Genomic DNA, 22455 nt, shown 5'->3' on the forward strand with positions numbered 1-22455 from the left:
ACCGAGCAAGTGGCATCCCTGAGCTATCTCCGAACATAAAACAGCCGGGAAGAGAAACCGACAACCAGCAAACATAAATCAACCATAAAACAGTAACAAAGAGAAAAATGGGTTCCGACAACACGGCATTGGCATGAGCTGGTTTTGGGCACCTGGTACCTCCTCGGGGACTGAGATCCTGAGCCCCAAGGCTCTACTCTATAATAAGGCCAATTGAGGCTTTATTAAACCTCATGGAACAAATGGACCATGGTGACAATGCAGAACCTCACAGAACCAAGGTGACACTGCAGAACCTCATGGAACAAAGGGACCATGGTGACACTGCGGATCCAAGGAGACCATTGTGACTGAGGAACCTCACGGAGCCAATAGTCCATTGTTACTCTGTGGGGCCCTGTGAATCCAAGGGGAGCACAATGACTTTGGGGGCCTCATGGAACAATGGAGACTCTTCTGACACTTTGGGAACCAAGGGAACCAAGGGGCCATGATAGAATGGCAGGGCCTTGTGGAATCAAGGGGCATCATGGTGAATTGTTAAAACTGAAAATCGCGGACAAAGACTCTCTAACTGGTCAAAGTTAGAAAGCAGTATGTTTATTACGCTGGTGGGCAGCATGGGGGTCGTTCCCGAAATGTGTGACCGTGCAGTACAAGGATTTTTGCCTCCTATTTATTTCCCATAATAATACATATGCACAACCCCAGCACCTCCCATCCCTGCTGTGTATTAAATGAGGTCATTAGTCTTTTACGTGGGCGCAATTCTTCTCTTGAAGAACTCCAATTCGGCGGTCTGATTGGGCCAGTGGTTCACAGGAATGAAGTCAGGAATGTCTCCATCAGCTCTCTGTGACCCTCTGGCACGATCCAAGGTCCCCTGCTTCATGATGGATTGACACAGAGTCCAGGCGCTGGGCATTGTTCTACTGGTTTCAATATGTTCCTATAATGGCTCACTTGCTCCACTTCCTTCTACAAATGAGTTCATAATATAACAATTAGCTTTAGCTAATTAGCATCTAATAATCATTAACCTATCGCTGGTGTATCTAACTTCAATATGAACTGGTTCTAACCCTCAACTAATATCTTAACCCTTTAAAATCATGATTCAGAAGAAGTTAGGCTTCTTCCTTTTATGCCCTATGCCTGGTCTAGTATTTCTTCCTTGTTTGATCCTCTGTCTCATGTGGCTCATCACCAGTGTAGTCCAAGGCATGCAAGTAGTGACCTTGCCCATGGACCAAGAGTTGAGTCCATCTAAAATGGCGCAAAGGATTATGGTGTTAAAGAAACAAAATAATATAGAAGACCCCTTCGAAGAAGCGAGATAGATTTGTGAAAAAATGAGCAAAAAAATTAAGGCTAGAAAACAAGGAATATTGCTCAAGCCAAATGATTTATAAAAAGAAAGAGGAAGGATTGTAAAAAATGCACATTATATGATGGGCTCTTTGCAAATATTAAAAGGAATACTATATGTGTTATGTTGGAAAGTTATGTTGCATTAATTTGTAGTACTGTATTAAGCTTTGTAAGTAGTGTGGTGTTGGGAGAGTAGCTAAGAATTGGAAAAGTACAAAGCCGTGGCTAATTCCAAGTCCTGCACCTGCAAGATAGCGTGTCCTTGTGCCTAGCTGGAGTATGATAACAAATAGTAAAAGAGATGTGAGAAAAGAGAGAAGTAACCCCTAAGAGCTGATGTTGTGGTGTAGCCAATGGACGGTGTAAATTACAGAATATTCATGAGCTTATTACTTGCTGTATAAGTGTCTTATGCTCTCTTCAATAAACGGAGCTTGCTGATCTCATATTGAGATCCGAAGTTTCCCTGCACCCGACAAATGGCTCATGCCCGACAAATGGCTCATTCTGCAACAGTGTGGTAAATATAGTTTTAGGCTATAACATAATATTAAAATAGAAATTATGTAATGTAAGATACTTTTTCTAACTAGCACAAGAAATGGATAAGATAATCAAGAAATTCTTTGCACAGAGATAACAGCAACAAGACAGCAAAATCTCAAGAGAAGAATTATTGCCTCCTTACTAGGAATACCCAGAATTTGAGGAGCCAAAACATTGATTTACAAGATGAGGGAGGAAGTTAACAATAACCAGATAACATCCAGTGTTTGAAAAGAACTTTTGAATCATGTATGAGATATGTGAACATGCAACAGGCTATTGCTTTTAAGGGTTAATCCTTTGTTAGAGAGGTTTGCTTTTGTGTGGCAGAGAGCAAAACACACTCAGATGTCAGTAATTCTTTGCTTTTTATTGTCCTTTATTGTCCTAACACTGTCCAAATCCTTATAGCTCTAATTTTAATTATGACTTTTAAAACTATTTCATTACTATTAAACTTTTCAAATTTTAAAACAGGTGATTGGCATTTTCCACAAGATGAAATCAGAAGAAAATTAAGGCCCTACCAAAAGGAGAAGCAGCTAGGTGGATGTTGCCTTCTGATGCAAGGCAAGGCGACTTGGGTATGAGGAAACGGCACGGCGACCCAAACTCTCCAGGGTCACTCGGGCCAAGAACACACGCAGACACCAGTATGGTGGACGGTTCAAGGCGTTTATTGTCCCATCTCGTCGGGTTTTATACTGGGAAAGTTTTTCTCTACATCAGGGAGTCTTGCCTTACTGTAATTGGTTAATAAGGAGTCGAAAGTTATTAGTGTTAGGGGGGACTACATTCTTGGGTGATCCCTTACCACTAGGCATTAGGGGGAGAGGAATCCTGCTGCTTTCCGTGACATCGCGAGATTTTCTGAGCACCTGACCCTATCTACCACATCTCCTCCCCCTTTTTCACAAATAAAGTAGTCATATACATAGGTACTGAGATGAGGCATGAGGTTGTTGACAAAGAAAGGGGTTTGGTAAACCTGGGTAGAAAATCTTGTGACTGGCAGTGTTCCCTGGTCGAATTCGCAGCAGTTGTTGCCGGCCTATGAACAGGATGTTGGCCCGTTCTAGGAGGGTCTGAAAGAATGAGACTAGCTTGTTCAGCAGGCATGGTCCGAAGGTGACAGCTAAAAGTAGCATTGCCAATGGACCTATTAGGGTAGAAATTAGGGTGGTTAGCCATGGTGATTGATTGAACCAGGACTCGAACCAACCCTGTTGGGCTTCCCTGTCTTTCTGTCTCTGAGCCAGTCTGTTTCGGAGTTCCGTCATGGAGTCTCTCAGGACTCCCATGTGGTCTGCATAGAAGCAGCACTCCTCCTTCAAGGCGGCACACAGGCCCCCCTTGCTGCATGAACAGGAGGTCTAGTCCTCGCCTGTTCTGCAAGACCACTTCTGAGAGTGAGGAAACTGACTTCTCTAAAAAGCAGATGGATTTCTCGATCCTCTGCAGGTCCTCGTCAATTGTTGCCTGCAGCTGTGACAGTCCTTGGTGCTGTGTTGCTAAGGCTGAGACTCCTGTGGCCGTTCCGGCTGCTCCTAGGCCCAGCAGCATTGCGATAGTTATACCTGTTACTATTTCTCTTTTGTGGAGCCGGCTGGGTTCCTCAAAAAAGTGATACACTTCTTCATCTGCGTGGTAGAGGACCCTAGGAACAATCAGAACTTGGACACAAAAGTCGTTAGAGTCATTGAATTTGGCAAGGAACACATAGGGACTCAATCCAGGTTGCTGGCAAACCCACATTCCAGATGCAGATGGGACTACCCACTTATTGTTTTTCCCGTTGGGTTTGACAATTTCGGTGCAGACGCTGCCTTTCTGCCTAGCTAGGGTTGCATTGCCGAAGCATCTGCCCTGGCCTGTGACATGACTCAGGGTGATTCCTTTGCGAGGGTTATCCCATCTACATTGGTTGGGCGCATCTGCTGTGGAGTAACTAAGGGAGTGTTTAAAGCGACTCCTTCGTAAAAGGGAGGTTTGACATCGTAACAAAGCCAGCAGGATTCGGTTAGGTTAGGTTTCATTCAGGGATAGGAAGGTAGCTTCTAACATACGAAGGATTGGGTCTAAATCTGACTCGGCTAAACGGTCTATCTGAAAAGCTTCTACATGGCCGGTCAGGATATCAGCGACCCTTGCAGGAAAGGCTTTGGGGTAGGTCGCGTTTCTCCCTCTCTGCGTGCTTTTAATTGCTTTGTTGGGTCCGACCGCTCGGGGTGCCGACGGTTGTAGCCTGATAATTCACACACTCACCCTCTCTTTTGACCCTTGAAGGACTACTGTCCACGTTCTGCCTACGGCCCAACTAGGGTGATCTGGCTGCAAAACTGTCATGTTGTGGCCTGTACATTTTCAAAATTTGGGGATTTTATGGTGGTTTCGATAAAAGTTTCCGTGGAGGAAGAGGGGTGTTTTAGAACCGGTGGGTGCCCAGGTGAACTGTAAGAATTTGTCGGGCTCTTGTGGATCCCATCCAGGCCCTGACGGTCTGGCATCTGTAACTATGGTTTCGCAGCTCCAGTGCCCACAATATCCCCACCCTGGATGATTGCAGTAGCTTTTCCCAGGGTTTGAAGCTGGGCACCAGTAGGATAGGTACATGTGTGTGGCGTGTGGGGAACGGGGGTCTACCTTTGGTCTTCCTGGAAACAGGTCGGTGATGCGGAGCACGAAGGATGGGGTGTTCGGTGTGGTGATTTCCCTGACCACCTTGTCACTACTAAGGTGTCGCATGACCCACCTGAATGGCCGATGGGGGTAGTGATCTGGGCTGGCTTGCCCTCTGGCAACAAGCCCCAACAGCAAAATCCCACAAAAACACCGTTGATGCTTGGATTCCACCCGTGTGGGTCTCTCGGGTGCTGCCTGGGGGCTTGGTGGTCTGTCACTTTCGTCTGGAACGGGGATGCACGCGTCACGAGGACGTCCCATGAGCATGTCCTGTAAACAGAAACTCACAACTCTCATCAGTCTCATTCTGCTCGCTATGGAGGTGCGGCTAAATTGACTTAAGTGGACACCACCTGATTTTGCCGTCCTTTTTGACAGCTGCGTACCCTCGCCCCGTGAGCATCAACCTCCAGCCCCGTTCCCATTCACCTAGCTTGTTTCTAATTACCACCTGTGGGCCCCCCGCTCCTGTTTCTGCTCCCGGGCCTTCCGATCCTCCCTTTTCATCTGCTCCAGTCGCTCCAGCTGCCTCTGGCCCTCCTGGTACAGCTCCTCAGCCCTCAATGCCCGCTCCTCTGCATTCTGCTCCATCTGTTTCACAATGCCCTGCCAGGCTCTCATCAGCTCTCGCTTCCTCTGGCACTCCTGCTCCTCCTGGTCGCTTGCTGAGGCAGCTTCTGCTTCCCCTACTGCAGCTCCTCATCCACATCTCTCTCATGGTCCCTCTCGTCCTCCAGCTCTGCCTTTCTCTGCTCCTCAATCTGGGCCTTTTTTCAGGCTTCCTGCAACGTCCAGACGCCTTTCGCTGCGGCGTCCGCTTTGTCGTTGCCGATCTGGAAGTAGCCTTTGACTAGGTCGTGACTGTTGATGTGAATGACTGACACGGTGCCCTGTCGCGAGGAGAGTGCTTCTTCCAGCATTAGGGCTGTTGCTGGTGTTGACACTCCTGGTCCCTTTTTTGTGCGAAGTGTTAAAGCCACCAGCTGGGTGCTTTTCCACGCTCGGGACTGCCCTCCCACTCCGTTCACTGGAGGGACTTCTGTGAATTGCCAATGCCCGGGCCAATGTGCTTGGGGAAAAATCGTGCAGACTGATCCCATGTCCGTCCAAAACTGGAGCCCTACGGCGTGGGGATCCCGACTTCCGTAAAGGCAGCATGTCCCCCACACCATCAGGGGTTCCTTCCCTATTCTCATGGCCGGGGCCACCCAGGGATCCCGCTCTGGGGCACTTCCTGCTGGTCCTGTGACACCGGCGCGGCTTGCGGCGGTGGGGTTGCGAGGGTACTGAGGGTGTTGCTTAGCTCTGCCATTGTGCTGCTGGCGGGGATGCAAAATTGACTGCTCCCTGTGGGGGCATGGGGTATGAGGGTCCCCTGCCCCACTGGGGGATGGCATAGATGGGCCGTCTTGCATTTGCAGCGGGAGGAGGCTGAGAATGGCCTGCGCGCCCCCTCCCTCTCCCATTTCCCCGGGGCCGGGATCTACAGTCCCTAGCGAGGTGTCTTCTCACAGCTCCTACAGATCCCTCTCGGGCGTGCTTGGAGTGCGGGTGCTGCCAGGGAAAGCTGTGCCAGCTGGGGACAGCTCGCTGAGTTGCTGCCCTTCCCCAGAAGCCTGGGCTAACGCGGTCGTCCTGCCACTCCTGCTTAGATACAATCCGCCCTGCCCCATCAAAAAGCATGCGGCTTATTTGCGTAATATCAAAAGTGAGCAGATCGTTATTGCTAGAAAGGTTGTCCTCAAGAGTGGGTACTACAGCTGAGTTGACCCCTTTTTCTGAAATCGCTTTGGCTTCTTTTGTGTTAACCGGGGTATATGCCCTTTGTTGGTTTTCCCGCGCTCCAGCAACCCCCACTGGGAAAGCGTGCATGGAGGCTGTCGGTGCCCGGTCCCCACAGGCTGCTTTTATTTTTCCCCAATTGGTGAGTTTGTGTTGCGCTTGTTTCCCGATATTGTTTAAAGCTTTATTCGGTTTCACTTGAAACCGCATTTATTCTGCTCTCTCAGTTTCCGAGTCCCAGCCGGACTCGGTCGGCTCTTCCGAGCTGTCTGAGCAGCTGTTACTTGACTCTGAGCCGGAAGCTGACTGCCAGTACACTTCCGGTGCTCCGTGCCGTTTTGTTCGGCTTCGACCCCACTCCTCCCTGTGAGGGTGGTGCCGCTCCCTCCCCCTGAGGTCCCCCCGCCTCCTGCTGGGGGAGGTCCTTGCCCTATAAGGACCTAATTTGAATAGAGTGCTCTGGTTGGTTTGCACTCTACCGCGGGGACCGCTCCCCCTCCCCGCTCACCCGCGCATCCGATATTAAGAAGGCTGACTGTGTTTCCGCCCTTTTCCCCCTCTTCTCTTCCGCCCTCGCCATGCAGTTCGGCGCCATTAAACGCACATGGCAGGGGCGAGTTTTTACCAATCCCGGCAGGGTCCGACAATCCGGTGGCATTCCGCACCTTCTCTGCGAGTCCCTGCCAGAAGCATCGCGTGCGCTGCTCTGCCTCCTGCACCAGATCGGCGACCGGCGGGGAAGGGACGGATAGAGAAACCGCGGATTTTTCGGATGGTTCCGCGGGGGGGGCCGGGACCTGGCGGGCTCCGTGGGAGGGTCAGGGGGTCCCCTGGGTGTTCCGGGGGCTCTGGGCTCGGGCAGGGGTGGAACGCGCCCAGCCCCCGCATGTTCCCGCCTCCAATCCGATCGCTCTCAGAGGCGGTTTGTGTCACAGCCCCCACCTCCAGCTTTGGTGTAGCTAATAAACGTGTACACGCTGCTTTCCGCGTCTCCTGTTCTTCTAACGTCTTGTGTAGGGCCTCTTCTACTTTCCCCCACGCTTGGAGGTTTTACCACTGCCTGCGGACTTAGAGTCCTCTGCTGAGGTGGCAGTGCACTTCTCCCGCGCTTCCCAATATAATATATTTACCGGACGTTCGATCGTCCCGAGCTCTAGGAGCCTTGCAATAGCAAGATTAGGATTCCTGAGCTCACCTTTAAATCCCCATTGCTCATGAGCCTCACTTACGACCTTTACTATAGCTTCCATGATTCGAGGGCGTCCCCTTCGCTGTAGTCGGACCCGCCGCTACAGCCGCCGTCCTCTGTCCAGGCGACTCCCCGTTCCCCGGGCCCTGCTTCGATCCCGGGTTTTGGCACCACTTGTTGCCTTCTGATGCAAGGCAAGGCGACTTGGTTCTGAGGAAACGGCATGGTGACCCAAACTCTCCAGGGTCACTCGGGCCAAGAACACACACAGACACCAGCATGGTGGACGGTTCAAGACGTTTTTTGTCCCGTCTCGTCGGGTTTTATACTGGGAAAGTTTTTCTCTACGTCAGGGGGTCTTGCCTTACTGTAATTGGTTAATAAGGAGTCGAAAGTTATTAGTGTTAGGGGGGACTACATTCTTGGGTGATCCCTTATCACTAGGCATTAGGGGGAGAGGAATCCTGCTGCTTTCCATGACATCGCGAGATTTTCCAAGTGCCTGACCCTATCTACAACAGGTGGGTTCCCAACATGTATCCCAGGGAATGTGAGTGACCAGGGCTATGCCCAAAGTGCCTCCTCCAGTGGGGGATGGAGCTGGAGCAGCGCACGAAGCTCTTCCCACACTCGGGGCACTAGCAGGGCTTCCCTTACCAGTGCCTCCGTTGGTGTTGGGTCAAGTTAGAGCGCTGTGAGAAGCTCCTCCCACACTTGGGACACTCGTAGGGCCTCTCACCAGTGTGGCTGCGCTGGTGGTAGATCAGGTTAGAGTGCTGGGTGAAGTCCTTCCCACACTCCTCACACTTGTAGGGCCGCTCCCCAGTGTGTATGCGCTGGTGACAGATCAGGCTAGAGCGCAAGGTGAAGCTCTTCCCACACTCCCCACACTCATGGGGCCGTTCCCCAGTGTGGGTCCTCTGGTGCCTGATCAAGTGGGAGCTCCGGCTGAAGCTCTTCCCACATTCCTCACACTCGTGGGGTCTCTCCCCAGTGTGGATGCGTCGGTGCCTGACAAGACTGATATTCTGTCTGAAGCCCTGCCCGCAGTCGGGGCAGCGGAATGGCCTCTCCTCTGTGTGCGTGCGCTGGTGCAGGAGGAGATTGGAGCTGGTCGGAAACCTCTTCCTGCATTGATCACACTCGTAGGGCCTTTCCCCAGTGTGGGTCCTCTGGTGCCTGATCAGGCCAGAGCTCCAACTGAATCTCTTCCCACATTCCCCACACACATAGGCTTGTTCCCCAGTGTGGATCACCTGGTGCTGGATCAGACTGAAGCTCGTCATGAAGCTCTTCCCACATTGCCCACACTTGTAGGGCCGTTCCCCAGTGTGAATCATTTGGTGGCGGATCCGGTCAGAGCTGGATCTGAACCTCTTTCCACACTCCCCACACTCGTAGGGCTGTTCCCCAGTGTGGATCATCTGGTGGCTGCTCAGGTAGGACCTGAGTTTAAAGCTCTTTCCACATTCCCCACACACGTGGGGCCTCTCTCCACTGTGGGTCCTCTTGTGGCGATTCAGGCTGGACCGCCACCTGAAGCTCATCCCACATTCAACGCACGTGTGGGGCTTCTCCCCATCATGGAGCTTCTCATGGAGCAACAGCTCCGAGCTCTGGCTCGATTTCCGCCTGCCTTCCCAGCCCAGGCTGGCTCTTTCCCCCTCAGATCCCTGCCAGCTGCGTTTGCAGCCCCTCCTCGTGCGGCATCTCCAGGGCTTTTCCTCCCCATTGGCTTCCTGCGCCATGGAGCCGCTCAAAACGGCCTCTGCCACCAGGTTCTGCCACGGGCATTTGTCCTCCCTGCTCTCCATGCTCAGCTCCTGCTCTGGGGGAGGAAGGACAAGGACAGGATGGGATTTGCCTCCGTGCCACAGGCAAGGGCAAGGAGATCCCCCCAGGGCTGTGCTGGAGCCAGGGCCGTGCTGGGCTGGGAGATGGAGCAGCACAGAGGGGAAAGGGGCACTGACTTCCTCCTCACCCGCCTCAGTGTCTTGGGGCATCTTCCTCTTCCTGACAGCCTGCCAGAGGTCGGGAATGGGAAATCCTGGTTTGGGGAAAACAAGGGATGAGCACGTTGAGTTTGAAGGTCCCTCTGCCCACGTCCATCTCTACAAGTCACTGGACACCGGGGCTCCAAAAAACCTCCCAAACACCAAGATTCAGCCCTGAAAAGGCCTCTCAGGAGTTCCCCGTCCCTGGTACCTCCCCTCTGCTCTTCAGGGGTTCCCTCCTGTCCCACCTGCCGGGGTCACACTACGATTGGGGGTTCCCATTCTCCTCAGTGCCTGCCCTGCTCAGGCTGCTGGCAGTCCCAGCAATGCCAAAAGCTCCCCCCTCTTTGCTCTCCCCATTTTGGGATGCCGGGGCTCTTTGGGCTCCCGGACTCCCTTCTCCCCTCATTCTCTGCTCTGGGCTGCAGCAGCTCCAAGGAGTCCCCCCTGCCCCTCTCCAGGCTCTTGAGGCTCCCGCCAATGACGGCGCTCCCCCCTCTCTGGGCTCCCCACTTTGGGCTCCTGGGGGACATAGAGCTCTGCTCCTCCAGGCTGCCTCTGCCGGCAGCTGCCACCGGGACCCCCCAATGTCCCCCCAAGGGGCCTTTTCCGCTCAGCCTTGGACTGCTTCATTCTCCAAACATCCCCCAAAAAAACCCAATGCAGAGACCCCCCAGGATATCTGGGCCAAGCTCCCCCTCCCCCGTCACCATCTCATGGGTGGGGGCTGCGAATTCAGGGAGGGTTTGGTGGTGCTGAGGCACCTAAACCTGCACTGTTTCCCACAGGAGTGGCCAAGGGAACAGCAGGGCTGGGGGCAAGCCACAAGGAAGGACTACCACAGCCACATTCCTGGATTCACTCCTCCACTGAGGAGCTTGCAACCTGGAGGGGATATCCCACAGGGGAGCAGCTCCATGTCACACCCCCAACACCTGCCCTGCTCCAGGGCTGACTCCAGAGCCTGCTTCTGCCTGGCTGAGAGCACAGAGGGAGCTGCAGGACATCTCAACACTCCCTGGATCCTTCTCTTCTCCAGGTGAGCACCCCCAGCTCTCCCAGCCTAGCTCCAGATCAGAGGGGCTCCAGCATCTCTGGTGCCTCCTCTGGACTGGTTCCACCAGCTCCAGGTCATTCCTGTGCTGGCCCCCAGTGCTAGGGCAGCTCTGCAGGTGGGGACTCACCTGAGTGGGGCAGAGGAGAAGAATCCCCCCTTTCTCTGCTGCCCACACTGGGACTCAGTCCAGGCTGAGGGGGGGCTTCAAGGCTGGGACTTCCTTCTACTTTCCTCGATCTGCCTTTGTCCCTCCTCTTCCTCCCACTCCTCCTCTTCCATCCCTCCTTCTCCTCCTCCCTCAGCCCACCTCCTTCTCCTCTTCTATCCCTTCTGGCTCTCCTCTTTCAAACTTCCCCATCCCTCCCTCCTCCTACCCCCTAACCCCTCCTCTCTCCTCCTCCCCCCTAACCCTGCCTCCTCCTCCCCCTTCATCCCTGCCCTTCCCTCCCTCCTCCTCCTCCCCCAGCAGCAGCCACACCTTCTGTGCCCCGTTCCCGCAGCCCTCGCAGCCCGTGCCAGGAGCGGGGATGGAGCCGGGACAGGTCGGGATGGGCAGTGCGGGGCTCTCGGCTACTCCCAGCCGCTGCAGGCGGGGGGAACCCGGCCCGGGCCAAAGGAGAGGCAAACTGGGCAAACTGGGGGCTTCACATCCAAACTGGGCCTTGCTGGGGACCCTGCCTGGCCACTGCCAGCCCTTGGAGCTCCTCTCGGCACATCCGCTAGGGCGGAACGCACACAGGGCTGGGGGATCCCAGCAGTGGCAGCACTGGGACTGGTTTCTACTGGGAGTAACTGGGCATGACTGGGACCACGCTGACAGGGACTGGGATCATCTATGGATTGGCTGGCATTCTACTAAGGACAACTGGGATCACACTGAGAGGAACAGAGATTGAATGGAACCGTGCTGGGGGCTACTGGGATCCTACTGGGATGACAGGAAGAGAAGCTGGCCAATGCTGGGAGTCACTGGCATCATACTGGGTCATCCTGGCAGCCACTGGGACTGCACTGAGGGTGACTGGGAGTGGCTGTGAGCAACTGGCTTCAGGCTGGAAGCAACTCAGGGCAACTGGGAGGGACTGGGAACATGCTGGGAGTAACTGCGATATACTGGGAGAGACTGAAACCACACTGGGGGTAAATGGGAGCAACTGGAACCCTACTGGATGATCATGGGAGCAGCTGTGCCCATGCTGGGGTCATACTGGGATCCTATGGGAAATGGCTGGGATCATACTGAGAGTGACTGGGAAGGTGCTGGCTCCTACTGGAACCATACTGGAAGCGACTGGAAGCAACTGGGCCCACACTGGGAGTGCCAGGGAGTCACTCTGAGCATGACTGCAATAATACTGGGAGTATCTGGGACTGACTGGGGTCATACTGGGGGTGACTGGAACCATGTTGGGAGTGACTACTGATCCTGCTGGGGTCATCCTGGGAGCCACTGGGATCACACTTTGGCCAGAAGCCGGGATCATGCTGGAGGCAAATGGGAGGAACTGGGAAAGACTGGGATCATTCTGAGCTAACTAGAACTGTACAAGGCACACTGGGATATGCTGGGGGTGTCTGTGACCATACTGGGGGGACTGGAAACACACTGGGAACAGCTGGGACCATGCTGGGGGCAACTGGGAGTGAGTGGAACAATGCTGAGAGGGACTGGGACCATACTGGGATGACACTGACAGCAGCTGGATCCATACTGGGTGAGACTGAGATCACACTGAGGGTGATTGGAATCATACTGGGATTGACTGGGAGTGGCTGTGAGCAACTGGAAAGAATTGGGAGTCACTGGGAGTAACCTGGGGGTGGCTGGGATAGAGTGCGAGAGACTGGGAATCACTGGGATTATATTGGAGGCTCCTGGGGTCATGCTGGCATTGACAGGGAGCAACTGGGATCACACTGGGGGCTACTGGCATCATACTGGGAGTGACTGCGAGTGATTTGAGTTACACTACAAGTGAGCAGGATCATACTGGGAGTGACTGGAGTTACACTGCAAGTGACTGGGATCATACTGGGACTGACTGGGATCATACCTGGAGTAGCTACAATTGGACTGGGACTGTAGGGGGTGTGATTGGTCCCTGTCTACGGTTGCTGGGAGCTGCCAGGCGCATGCTGGGAGCCGACTGCGCAGCCATTGGGTGGAACTGGGAGCAACTGGGAATGGCAGGATGCAGCTGCAGCAGTGGCAGCTCCCCGGTAGCCTGTGCCAGTGCCGCTCGTGATGCCGGCACTGGCTGTGCTGAGATCCTGCTGGAAGGGGATCCCAGCCAAGGACCCCACGGACACCAACTGGGGGAACCCCGGGCCGGGAAGGGGCAGGAAACACAGGGACAGGAGAACTGGGGGGACACCGAGATTTGGGAGCTAGGGGGCACAGAGAGAACCAAAGGGGGAACCAAAGGGAGAGCTGGGAGAGCAGGGAACGGGGTTGGGGGGTACCAGGACTGAAAAAAGGGGAGGCTGCGGTGGGCAGAGCGGGGACGGGTTGGGCTAAGGGGGTTCCTGCACGCAGGAAAGGGAGCTCCAAGGGTCCCCAGTGTTCCCCACTCCCAGCAAAAGTTGGGAAAAGCCAGGATGGCTGGGAAGAGGGGTCTCGAGTGTCCTCGGTGTGGAGGAGGGGCTGGGGAATGGGAAAGGCAGGAATAGGGGTCAAGGGGGTCTCTGGGGGAAGGAAAAGGGGGCTCTGGGGGCTGGGAGAGGCGGGATGGCCGGGAAGGGGGTGCAGGGTGGATCCCCTGCCCGGGAATGGGAGTGCGGGGGGATCCCGGTGCCCAGGAGTGGGGGTTCAGGGGCCCCCCGGTGCTCCAGGATGGGCGATCAGAGAGTCCCGGTGCCGGGGGTCCCCCCTCAGCTCTCGCCGCAACCTCGGGGCCCCAGGAGCGCCCCCAGCCCCAGCGCTGGAGCCATCGCGCCGCTCCTCCTCACTCCCAGTGTGATCCCAGTACGGTCCCAGTAGAACTCAGTCACCCGGGAGCTGCTCCCAGGATGATCCCAGTACAGCCCAGTCACTCCCACTGCTGCCATCCCCCCCACCCCTCGCTCCGTTCCGACCTGGCCCGGCTCCATCCCCGCTCCTCCCGCCGGCTGCGAGGGCTCGGGGAACGGGGGAGGAGGAAGAGGAGGAGGGAGAGAGGAAGAGGCGGAGCGGCAGCAGGAAGCGGCGGGAGCAGAGCACGGCCGGAATCGGGCGGCTCCGGCGCTGCCTGAACTCCGGACCCCGGGAGCATCGCCCCCCATCCCGCAGGTGCCCGGGGAGGTTCCCCCCTGTCCCAGCTGCTGGGGTCACACTTGGACTGGGGGTGCCCTGTCCACTCGTTGCCCGCCCCCCGCCAGGCTGCTGGGAGACCCAGTTGGCTCCCAGCATGGGCCTGGTAGCTCCCAGTAACCCCCAGTCAGGGTCCAATCACACCCACTCTAATCCCAGTATGATTGTAACCACACCCAGTATGATCCCAGTCACTGCCAGTCTGATACCAGTGCCCCTAGTGTGATCCCAGTTGCCCCCTGTCAATGCCAGCATGACCCTAGGAGCCTCTAGTGTGATCCCAGTGACTCTCTGTCTCTCCCAGTATATCCCAGTTACCCCCCGCATGCTCCCAGTCACTCCCACTTTCTACCAGTTGCTTTCAGCGCAATTCCAGTTGCTCACAGCCACTCCCAGTCAATCCCAGCATGATTCCAGTCACTGTCAGTGTGATCCCAGTCTAACCCAGCATGGACCTTGCTGCTCTCACTCTGATTCAAGTTTGATCCTATTTGCCCCCAACAGAGTTCCAGTTGCTCCCAGTTCCTCCCATTATGATGCCAGTTAACCTGAGATTAGTCCCAGTCCTCCCAACAGGGTCTCAGTCATGCCCAGTTGCCCCAAGTGTGGTCCGAGTTGTCCCCAGCAAGATCCCAGCTGTTCCCAGTGTGGTTCCAGTTGCCCCAGTATGGTTACAGGCATTCCCAGTACATCCCAATTACTCCAGTAAGGTTCTAGTTACCTCAGAATGATGCCAGTCTTTCCCAGTAACTCCCAGTTGCCCCAGTTATAGTCTCAGTCCTCTCAGCATGGTTCCAGAACCTTCCAGCCGATCACAGTTTCTCCCAATATATGCCCATTTTCCTCCCAACATGGGCCCAGTAGCTCCCAGTAACCCCCAGTCAGGTTCCATTCATGCCCAGTATAATCCCAGTATGAGTGTAGCCACTCCAGTATGATTCCAGTCACCTGCAGTCTAATCCCAGTTGCTCCCAGTCACTCCCAGTCTGATGCCAGTGCCCCCAGTGTGATCCCAGTTGCTCCCAGCATGGACCCAGCTGTTCCCAGTGTGCTTCCATCACTCCCCTATCGTTACAAACACTCCCAGTATGGTCCCAGTTGAAACCAGTTGCCTCTGCTGTAGTCCCAGTCACTCCCCATATGATCCCTGTCCCTCCCAGCATGGTCCCACTCACTCCCAGTTGCCCCCAATGTGGTCCCAGCTCTCCCCAGCATGGTCCCAGCTGTTCCCAGTGTAATTCCAGTCACATCAGTATGGTTACAGACACTCCCAGTATATCCCAGTTCCCCCAGCATGTCTGTAGTCATTTCCAGACACTGCCAGTGGCCCCAGTAAGGTGTCAGTTCTTCCAGTATGGTTCCCCAGTCATGCCCAGTATATCCCAGTTGCCTCCAGCATGCATCCAGTCCTTCCCAGTTCCTCCAGTTTGCTTGCAGCATCATCCCAGTTTCTCTCAGTTGCTCCCAGTAGCCCAAAATGTGATCCCAGTCACTCACTTTGACCGCAGTATGATCCCAGTAAGCTCCAGTTTGATCCCAGTCACATGCCAGCCCTCCCAGTGTGGTCCCAGTTGCTTCAAATTTCTCCCAGTATGGTCCCAGCTGCCCCCAGCATGGTTCCAGTTGCTTTCTAGATCAACCCAGTCAGTCGCAGTATGATGCCATTTGCTCCCAGCATGCTCCCAGTTGCTCCCAGTCAGGCCCAGTATGGGAGATGATGTGCAGGGTGTATTTTCAGTTGTTCTCAGATCCTCCCAGTATTAGTCCAGTCCTTCCCAGTATGATCAAAAGAAAAGCCCAGTGTGCTCCCAGTCCCTGCCAGTATGAACCAGTTGTGGTTCCAGTTGCTCTCTTTCACCCTCACTTTTGTTACAGTCACTCCCAGTATGTCCCAGTGTAGCCCAGTTGCCTCTGGCACGTTCCCAGCCACTCCCAGTTGGGTTTTTGAGGGGGTGTTTGGAGAATGAAGCAGTCCAAGGCTGAGCGGAAAAGGCCCCTCGGGGGCACATCGGGGGGTGCCGGTGGCGGCTGCTGGCAGAGGCAGCCTGGAGGAGCAGAGCCCTGTGTCCCCCAGGAGCCCAAAGTGGGGAGCCCAGAGAGGGGGGAGCGCCGTCATTGGCGGGAGCCTCAAGAGCCTGGAGAGGGGCAGGGGGGACTCCTTGGAGCTGCTGCAGCCCCGAGCAGAGAATGAGGGGAGAAGGGAGCCCGGGAGCCCAAAGAGCCCCGCATCCCGAAATGGGGAGAGCGAAGAGGAGGGAGCTTTTGGCATTGCTGGGACTGCCAGCAGCCTGGGCAGGGCGGGCACCGAGGAGAAGGGGGACCCCCAATCTAAGCCTGACCCCAGCAGCTGGGACAGGGGGGAACCTCCCCGGGCACCTGCGGGATGGGGGGCGATGCTCCCGGGTCCGGAGTTCAGGCAGCGCCGGAGCCGCCCGATTCCGGCCGTGCTCTGCTCCCGCCGCTTCCTGCTGCCGCTCCGCCTCTTCCTCTCTCCCTCCTCCTCTTCCTCCTCCCCCGTTCCCCGAGCCCTCGCAGCCGGCGGGAGGAGCGGGGATGGAGCCGGGCCAGGTCGGAACGGATCGAGGGGTGGGGGGGATGGCAGCAGTGGGAGTGACTGGGCTGTACTGGGATCATCCTGGGAGCAGCTCCCGGGTGACTGAGGTCTACTGGGACCGTACTGGGATCACACTGGGAGTGAGGAGGAGCAGCGCGATGGCTCCAGCGCTGGGGCTGGGGGCGCTTCTGGGGTCCCGGGGGGCGGCGAGAGGTGAGGGGGACCCCCGGCACCGGGACTCTCTGATCGCCCATCCCGGATCACCGGGGGCCCCCGCACCCCCATTCCCGGGCAGGGGATCCACCCTGCACCCCCTTATTCGACACCAGTGACCCCCGTACCCCCTTCCCGGCCATCCCACCTCTCCCAGCCCCCAGAGCCCCCTTTTCCTTCCCACAGAGAGCCCCTGGACCCAAATTCCTGCCTTTCCCAGACCACAGCCCCTCATCTCCTCCACACCGAGGACATCCGGGGCCTCTATTCCCAGCCATCCTGGCTTTTCCCAACTTTTGCTGGGAGTGGGGAACACTGGGGACCCTTGGAGCTCCCTTTCCTGCGTGCAGGAACCCCCTTAGCCCAGCCCGTCCCCCCTCTGCCCACCGCAGCCTCCCCTTTTTTCAGTCCTGGTACCCCCCAACCCCGTTCCCTGCTCTCCCAGCTCTCCCTTTGGTTCCCCCTTTGGTTCTCTCTGTGCCCCCTAGCTCCCAAATCTCGGTGTCCCCCCAGTTCTCCTGTCCCTGTGTTTCCTGCCCCTTCCCGGCCCGGGGTTCCCCCAGTTGGTGTCCGTGGGGTCCTTGGCTGGGATCCCCTTCCAGCAGGATCTCAGCACAGCCAGAGCCGGCACCACGAGCGGCACCGGCACGGGGCCACTGGGGAGCTGCCACTGCTGCAGCTGCATCCTGCCGTTCCCAGTTGCTCCCAGTTCCTCCCAGTGGCTGCGCAGTCGGCTCCCAGCATGCGCCTGGCAGCTCCCAGCAACTGTAGACAGGGACCAATCACACCCCCTACAGTCCCAGTCCGATTGTAGCTACTCCAGGTATCATCCCAGTCAGTCCTGATATGATCCCAGTCACTCCCACTTCCCCCCACTTGCTTTCAGCATGATTGCAGTTGCTGACAGCCACTCCCAGTCAATCCCAGTATGATTCCAGTCACCGTCAGTGTGATCCCAGTCTGACCCAGCATAGACCCAGCTACTGCCACTGACATCCCAGTATGATCCCTGTTGCCTCCAACATAATTCAAATTGTTCCCAGTTCCTCCCAGTATGATCCCAGTTGTCCCTAGAATAGTCCCAGTCCCTCTCAGCATTGTTCCACTCACTCCCAGTTGCCCCCAGCATGGTCCCAGCTGTTCCCAGTGTGCTTCCAGTCCCCCTAGTATGGTCACAGACACTTCCAGCATATCCCAGTGTGCCTTGTACAGTTCTAGTTAGCTCAGAATGATCCCAGTCTTTCCCAGTTCCTCCCAGTGGCCACCAGCATGATCCCAGTTTCTGGCAGTTGCCCAAAGTGTGATCCCAGTGGCTCCCAGGATGACCCCAGCAGGATCAGTAGTCACTCCCAACATGGTTCCAGTCACCCCCAGTATGACCCCAGTCAGTCCCAGATACTCCCAGTATTATTGCAGTCATGCTCAGAGTGACTCCCTGGCACTCCCAGTGTGGGCCCAGTTGCTCCCAGTCACTTCCAGTATGGTTCCAGTTGGAGCCAGCACCTTCCCAGTCACTCCCAGTATGATCCCAGCCATTTCCCATAGGATCCCAGTATGACCCCATCATGGGCACAGCTGCTCCCATGACCATCCAGTAGGGTTCCAGTTACTCCCATTTACCCCCAGTGTGGTTTCAGTCTCTCCCAGTATATCCCAGTTACTCCCAGCATGTTCCCAGTCCCTCCCAGTTGCCCTGAGTTGCTTCCAGCCTGAGGCCAGTTGCTCACAGCCACTCCCAGTCACCCTCAGTGCAGTCCCAGTTGCTGCCAGTATGATCCAGTATGATGCCAGTGACTCCCAGCATTGGCCAGCTTCTCCTCCTGTCATCCCAGTAGGATCCCAGTAGCCCCCAGCATTGTTCCAGTCACTCCCTGTTCCTCCCAGTATGACCCCAGTTGTCCCTAGTATAATGCCAGCCAATCCATAGATGATCCCAGTCCCTGCCAGCGTGGTCCCAATCATGCCCAGTTATCCCCAGCATACACCCAGTCACTCCCACTCGCTCCCAGTTGCCCCCAGAATGAGGTTCCAGTTCTCACCAGCATGGTCCCACCTGTTCCCAGTGTGGTTCCAGTCACCTGAGTATGGTTAACAGACACTCCTGGTATATCCCAGTGTCCCTCAGCATGCTCACAGTTATTCTCAGTCATTCCTAGTTCCCCCAGTACAAACCAGTCCCTGGCAGGGGGGACTCCTTGGATCCCCTGCAGCCCAAAGCAGAGAATGAGGGGAGTAGGGACCCCAGGAGCCCAAAACTCTAATCATCCCAGATGATGGAGTGATGGAAAAGGGAGGAATTGTTGTTTTTTGGATTCCTGTGACTCCCAGCAGATTGGGGACAGCAGGGACTGAGTAGATGGGAGACCCCCCAATGCAAGTGTGCCCCCAAGCAGCTGGGATAAGGGGAACACCCAAACGCCAAAGGGGAGAGACCACAGAGACAGAACACCTGGGAGTCAATTTCAGTGCTAAATCTTGGTGTTTGCGATGTTTTTATGCCTGGTGACTTCTAGAGATGGACTTGCGCAGAAGGACCTTGAAACTCTGTGTGCTCATCCCCTGTTTTCCCTGCAAACCAGGATTTCCCATTCCCAACCCTTGGCTGGATGGAGGAGGAGGCTGCAAGAAAGAGGAAGATGCCCCGGGACACTGAGGCAGGTGAGGAGGAAGTCAGTGCCCCTTTCCCCGCTGTGCTGCTCCATCTCCCAGCCCAGCACAGCCCTGGCTGCAGCACAGCCCTGGGGGGATCTCCTTGCCCTTGCCTGTGGCACGGAGGCAAATCCCATCCTGTCCTTGTCCTTCCTTCCCCAGAGCAGGAGCTGAGCATGGAGAGCAGGGAGGACAAATCTCCAGGGCAGCAGAACCTCATGGAAGAGGCTGTTTTGAGTGACTCCCCGGTGCAGGAATCCGATGGGGAGGAAAAGCCCCAGAGATCCCCCAGGAAGAAGGGCTGCAAACCCAGCCCAGGGTGCTCTGCGGAGGAAAGAGCCAGCCTGAGCCAGGAAGGTGGACAGAGCTTCAGCCAGAGCTCAGAGCTGGTGCTCCATGAGCAGCTCGATGATGGGGAGAAGCCTCACAAGTGCCTGGAGTGTGGGAAGAGCTTCAGCTGGAGGTCCCGCCTGCTCCGCCACCAGATGATCCACACTGGGGAGAAGCCCTATGAGTGTCCTGAATGTGGAAAGGGCTTCAGAGACAGCCCCCAGCTCACCATCCACCATCGCATCCACACCGGGGAGCGGCCCTACGAGTGTTGGGAGTGTGGCCAGAACTTCCTCCGGAGCTCCCACCTGACCTCCCACCAGAAGATCCACACAGGGGAGAGGCCCTACGAGTGTTCCGAGTGTGGGAAATCGTTTCCGACCAGCTCCCTTCTCCTCACCCACCAGCGGATTCACACTGAGGAAAGGCCCTTCCGCTGCCCCATCTGCAGGAAGGGCTTCAAGCACAACTCCCACCTCACCAGGCACCGGCGCATCCACACCGGGGAGAGGCCCTACGAGTGCCCGGAGTGTGGGAAGAGGTTCAGGACCAGCTCAGTCTTGAATCAACACCAGTGGAGGCACCGCTAAGGGAAGCCCTGCAAGTGCCCCAGCTGTAGGAGGAGCTTCATGCACTGCTCCAACTCCATCCCCCATCAGAGAATCCTCGCTGCAGAGAGCCCTGGTGACCCACATTCCCAATAATCCAAGTTGGAAAAGCCCTGGTAATCCACATTCCCAATAATCCAAGTTGGGAAGACGCCTGGCTAGTGGTCTCCACATCATCCTGGATCCCTGTAGTCACCTGACTCAATGCTGGGGCAGGAACATCCATTGGGTCTCAGCTCCGTATTGGAAACTCCTTGGGAAGAGCTGATTTTTTACCTTGTCTTGGTTTGAAAGACAGGTGTCTGCTAAGGAAGGCAGGAGCCCTCCTTGGAATGGAAAATGTAAACCCCCTCCCTCTGAATTATTAGAATCATGAAATTAAGGGCTCTCAGGCAAAGATATGGGAATAGGAATAACAGTTCTTTAGTGGTGTGTATAGTAAAGCAAACAAAGAACAACAACTACAGCATTGACAGAGGCTCTGCTGCACAAACCCACAGGGGTGGGTTGGATGATCCAGGTGCCCCAGCAGGACTTGGGGAGCACCAGGCTGGGCTGGCAAGATGTGTCAGCAGGCAGGGGGTGTGGGGTGTGAAAAACACCTTCAGTCTCCTGTGAAAAATTTAAAAATTTCATAAAGGGCAATAGGAAACAAGGACCATAGAGCAAAGGTAATTCCAGCCAGGTGCATCTTGGCACTCAGCTGGGGATGCCCCTTAAATACCTTTTCCCTTACACCAACCTTTTGTATATTTATAGACCCTTATACATAGTAAACATTTCCCCAAGCTAGTTTACATGTTCTAAGAACTCCTTAGCGTATCTCGTCCTTGGATCTGCCTTTTTAGAGCATTAGTATTCCTGGATTGTGGTTTTAGTTCTTTTTTTATCATCATCTTCAGTTTTGGGCCCAGTCCACAGTGCCTTCAGACAGTGGTTGGCAGATCTGTACAGATGTCCTCATCCTGTGTTCGTTGTGTTAGGAAAATTAATCCACAAACATCAGAGATTTATGTCCAGAAAGGAGACAGAGGAGTCCTTTTACTTATTCAAATAAAGGGAGAGGCCATGGGGCATCCCCCTGGGATCTCTCAAAATTTTGGAGGACACAGTCTCCTTTTTATCCCAGTTTCCCAGCTGTATTTCCCTTCTGTCTTTCCCCATTGGCTGAGGTACTTGGGAGGTACAGACCTCAAAACACCTGATACCAAAGATTTCCCTCTAATGTATAACCCTCCCTTTTAATTTTTAATTGTTATGGAATTTAGGGGTTTCCCCCATTGTTTCTTCCATCTTTCAATGTCTAATTTCATTTATCAGCAACCCTAAAGTTTGTTTGTAAAAACAAATATCTTTTCCCATTAATTAGTGGAATCCTTCCCATTGTTTCTTTAATCTCCCAGTGCTAGTTTTATCTACCAGCAGACCCACAGCTGGTTTGTAAAGACAAATCTGCTGTTCCTCTCAATTGGATGTTATCCCAACCAAAGCAGGCATTTTAGCACAAGCATAATTATATCAGCTATTTCACTACTATGTCTAACCTTAATTAACAACAGAAATAGAAACTATAGAGCAAAGTTATTTTAACACCACAGATATAAAATCCATTTTTACATTTGTGAAAAGCCACTATTATAATATGTATCTATAACAGTGGCTGCAGGGCAGGGAGAGCCGAGCTCAGGGTCCCAGGCAGACGGGGATGGTCCCTCTGTCAGTGAGGCGGGTGTTAATAAGTGTGAAAAACACCAATCACTTGTTTTTAAAATTTTAAAAGTTAAATAGTAATAAAATGGTTATAAAAAATACTAATATAATTAGAGTAATAACAATTTTGACAATTTGAATTAGGACAATATGAGACAATAGAGACAAAGAGTTACAGATGTCCAGGTACGTTTTCTGGGCAGCGCAAGCCCAAAAAAGGACACCCATTAACAAAGGATTAACCATTAAAAACAATAGCCTGTTGCATATTCATACACATCATACATGATGCATAAATTCCATTCAAACACAGGATTCTGTCTGGCCATTGTCACCCTCTTCCCCTGAATCCTAAGGGCGCCTTGGAGGTGGGAAGAAGTTGCTTCTGATGAGAGGGCAATAAATTCTTTTTCTCTGAAAGATTCAGGTGTCCTGTGGCTGCTACCTCGCTGTGAGTCCTTTCTTTAAAGAGTATCCTACA

At 54.6% G+C, this 22455-nt stretch overlaps 2 protein-coding genes across 5 annotated transcripts; one reads left to right on the forward strand and one right to left on the reverse strand.

Moving 5' to 3' along the window:
- Positions 1–7850: 7850 nt before the first annotated feature.
- Positions 7851–16367, reverse strand: LOC134433313 (zinc finger protein 16-like). Its single transcript, XM_063182169.1, has 3 exons — positions 16287–16367; positions 9552–9617; positions 7851–9398 (listed from the first exon to the last, which is right to left on the reverse strand). Exons 2-3 carry the CDS (start codon positions 9571–9573, stop codon positions 8224–8226), a joined length of 1197 nt encoding a protein of 398 aa, XP_063038239.1. The 5' UTR covers positions 9574–9617; positions 16287–16367; the 3' UTR covers positions 7851–8223.
- On the forward strand, positions 11117–22394 carry LOC134433317 (zinc finger protein 397-like). Of its 4 annotated transcripts, none has more exons than XM_063182180.1 (3): positions 11117–11163; positions 19191–19335; positions 19489–22394. In XM_063182180.1, exons 2-3 carry the CDS (start codon positions 19284–19286, stop codon positions 20244–20246), a joined length of 810 nt encoding a protein of 269 aa, XP_063038250.1. In that variant the 5' UTR covers positions 11117–11163; positions 19191–19283; the 3' UTR covers positions 20247–22394. The 4 variants fall into 4 exon arrangements, with proteins under 4 accessions (XP_063038250.1, XP_063038249.1, XP_063038248.1 ...); XM_063182179.1 differs by lacking the exon at positions 11117–11163 and adding an exon at positions 16392–16478; XM_063182178.1 differs by lacking the exon at positions 11117–11163 and adding an exon at positions 16414–16478 and having other exon boundaries at positions 19257–19335.
- Positions 22395–22455: the final 61 nt, after the last annotated feature.

The sequence above is a fragment of the Melospiza melodia genome, unplaced genomic scaffold (genome assembly GCF_035770615.1).
Source record: "Melospiza melodia melodia isolate bMelMel2 unplaced genomic scaffold, bMelMel2.pri scaffold_18, whole genome shotgun sequence".
In the NCBI taxonomy this organism is placed as follows: Eukaryota; Metazoa; Chordata; class Aves; order Passeriformes; family Passerellidae; genus Melospiza; species Melospiza melodia.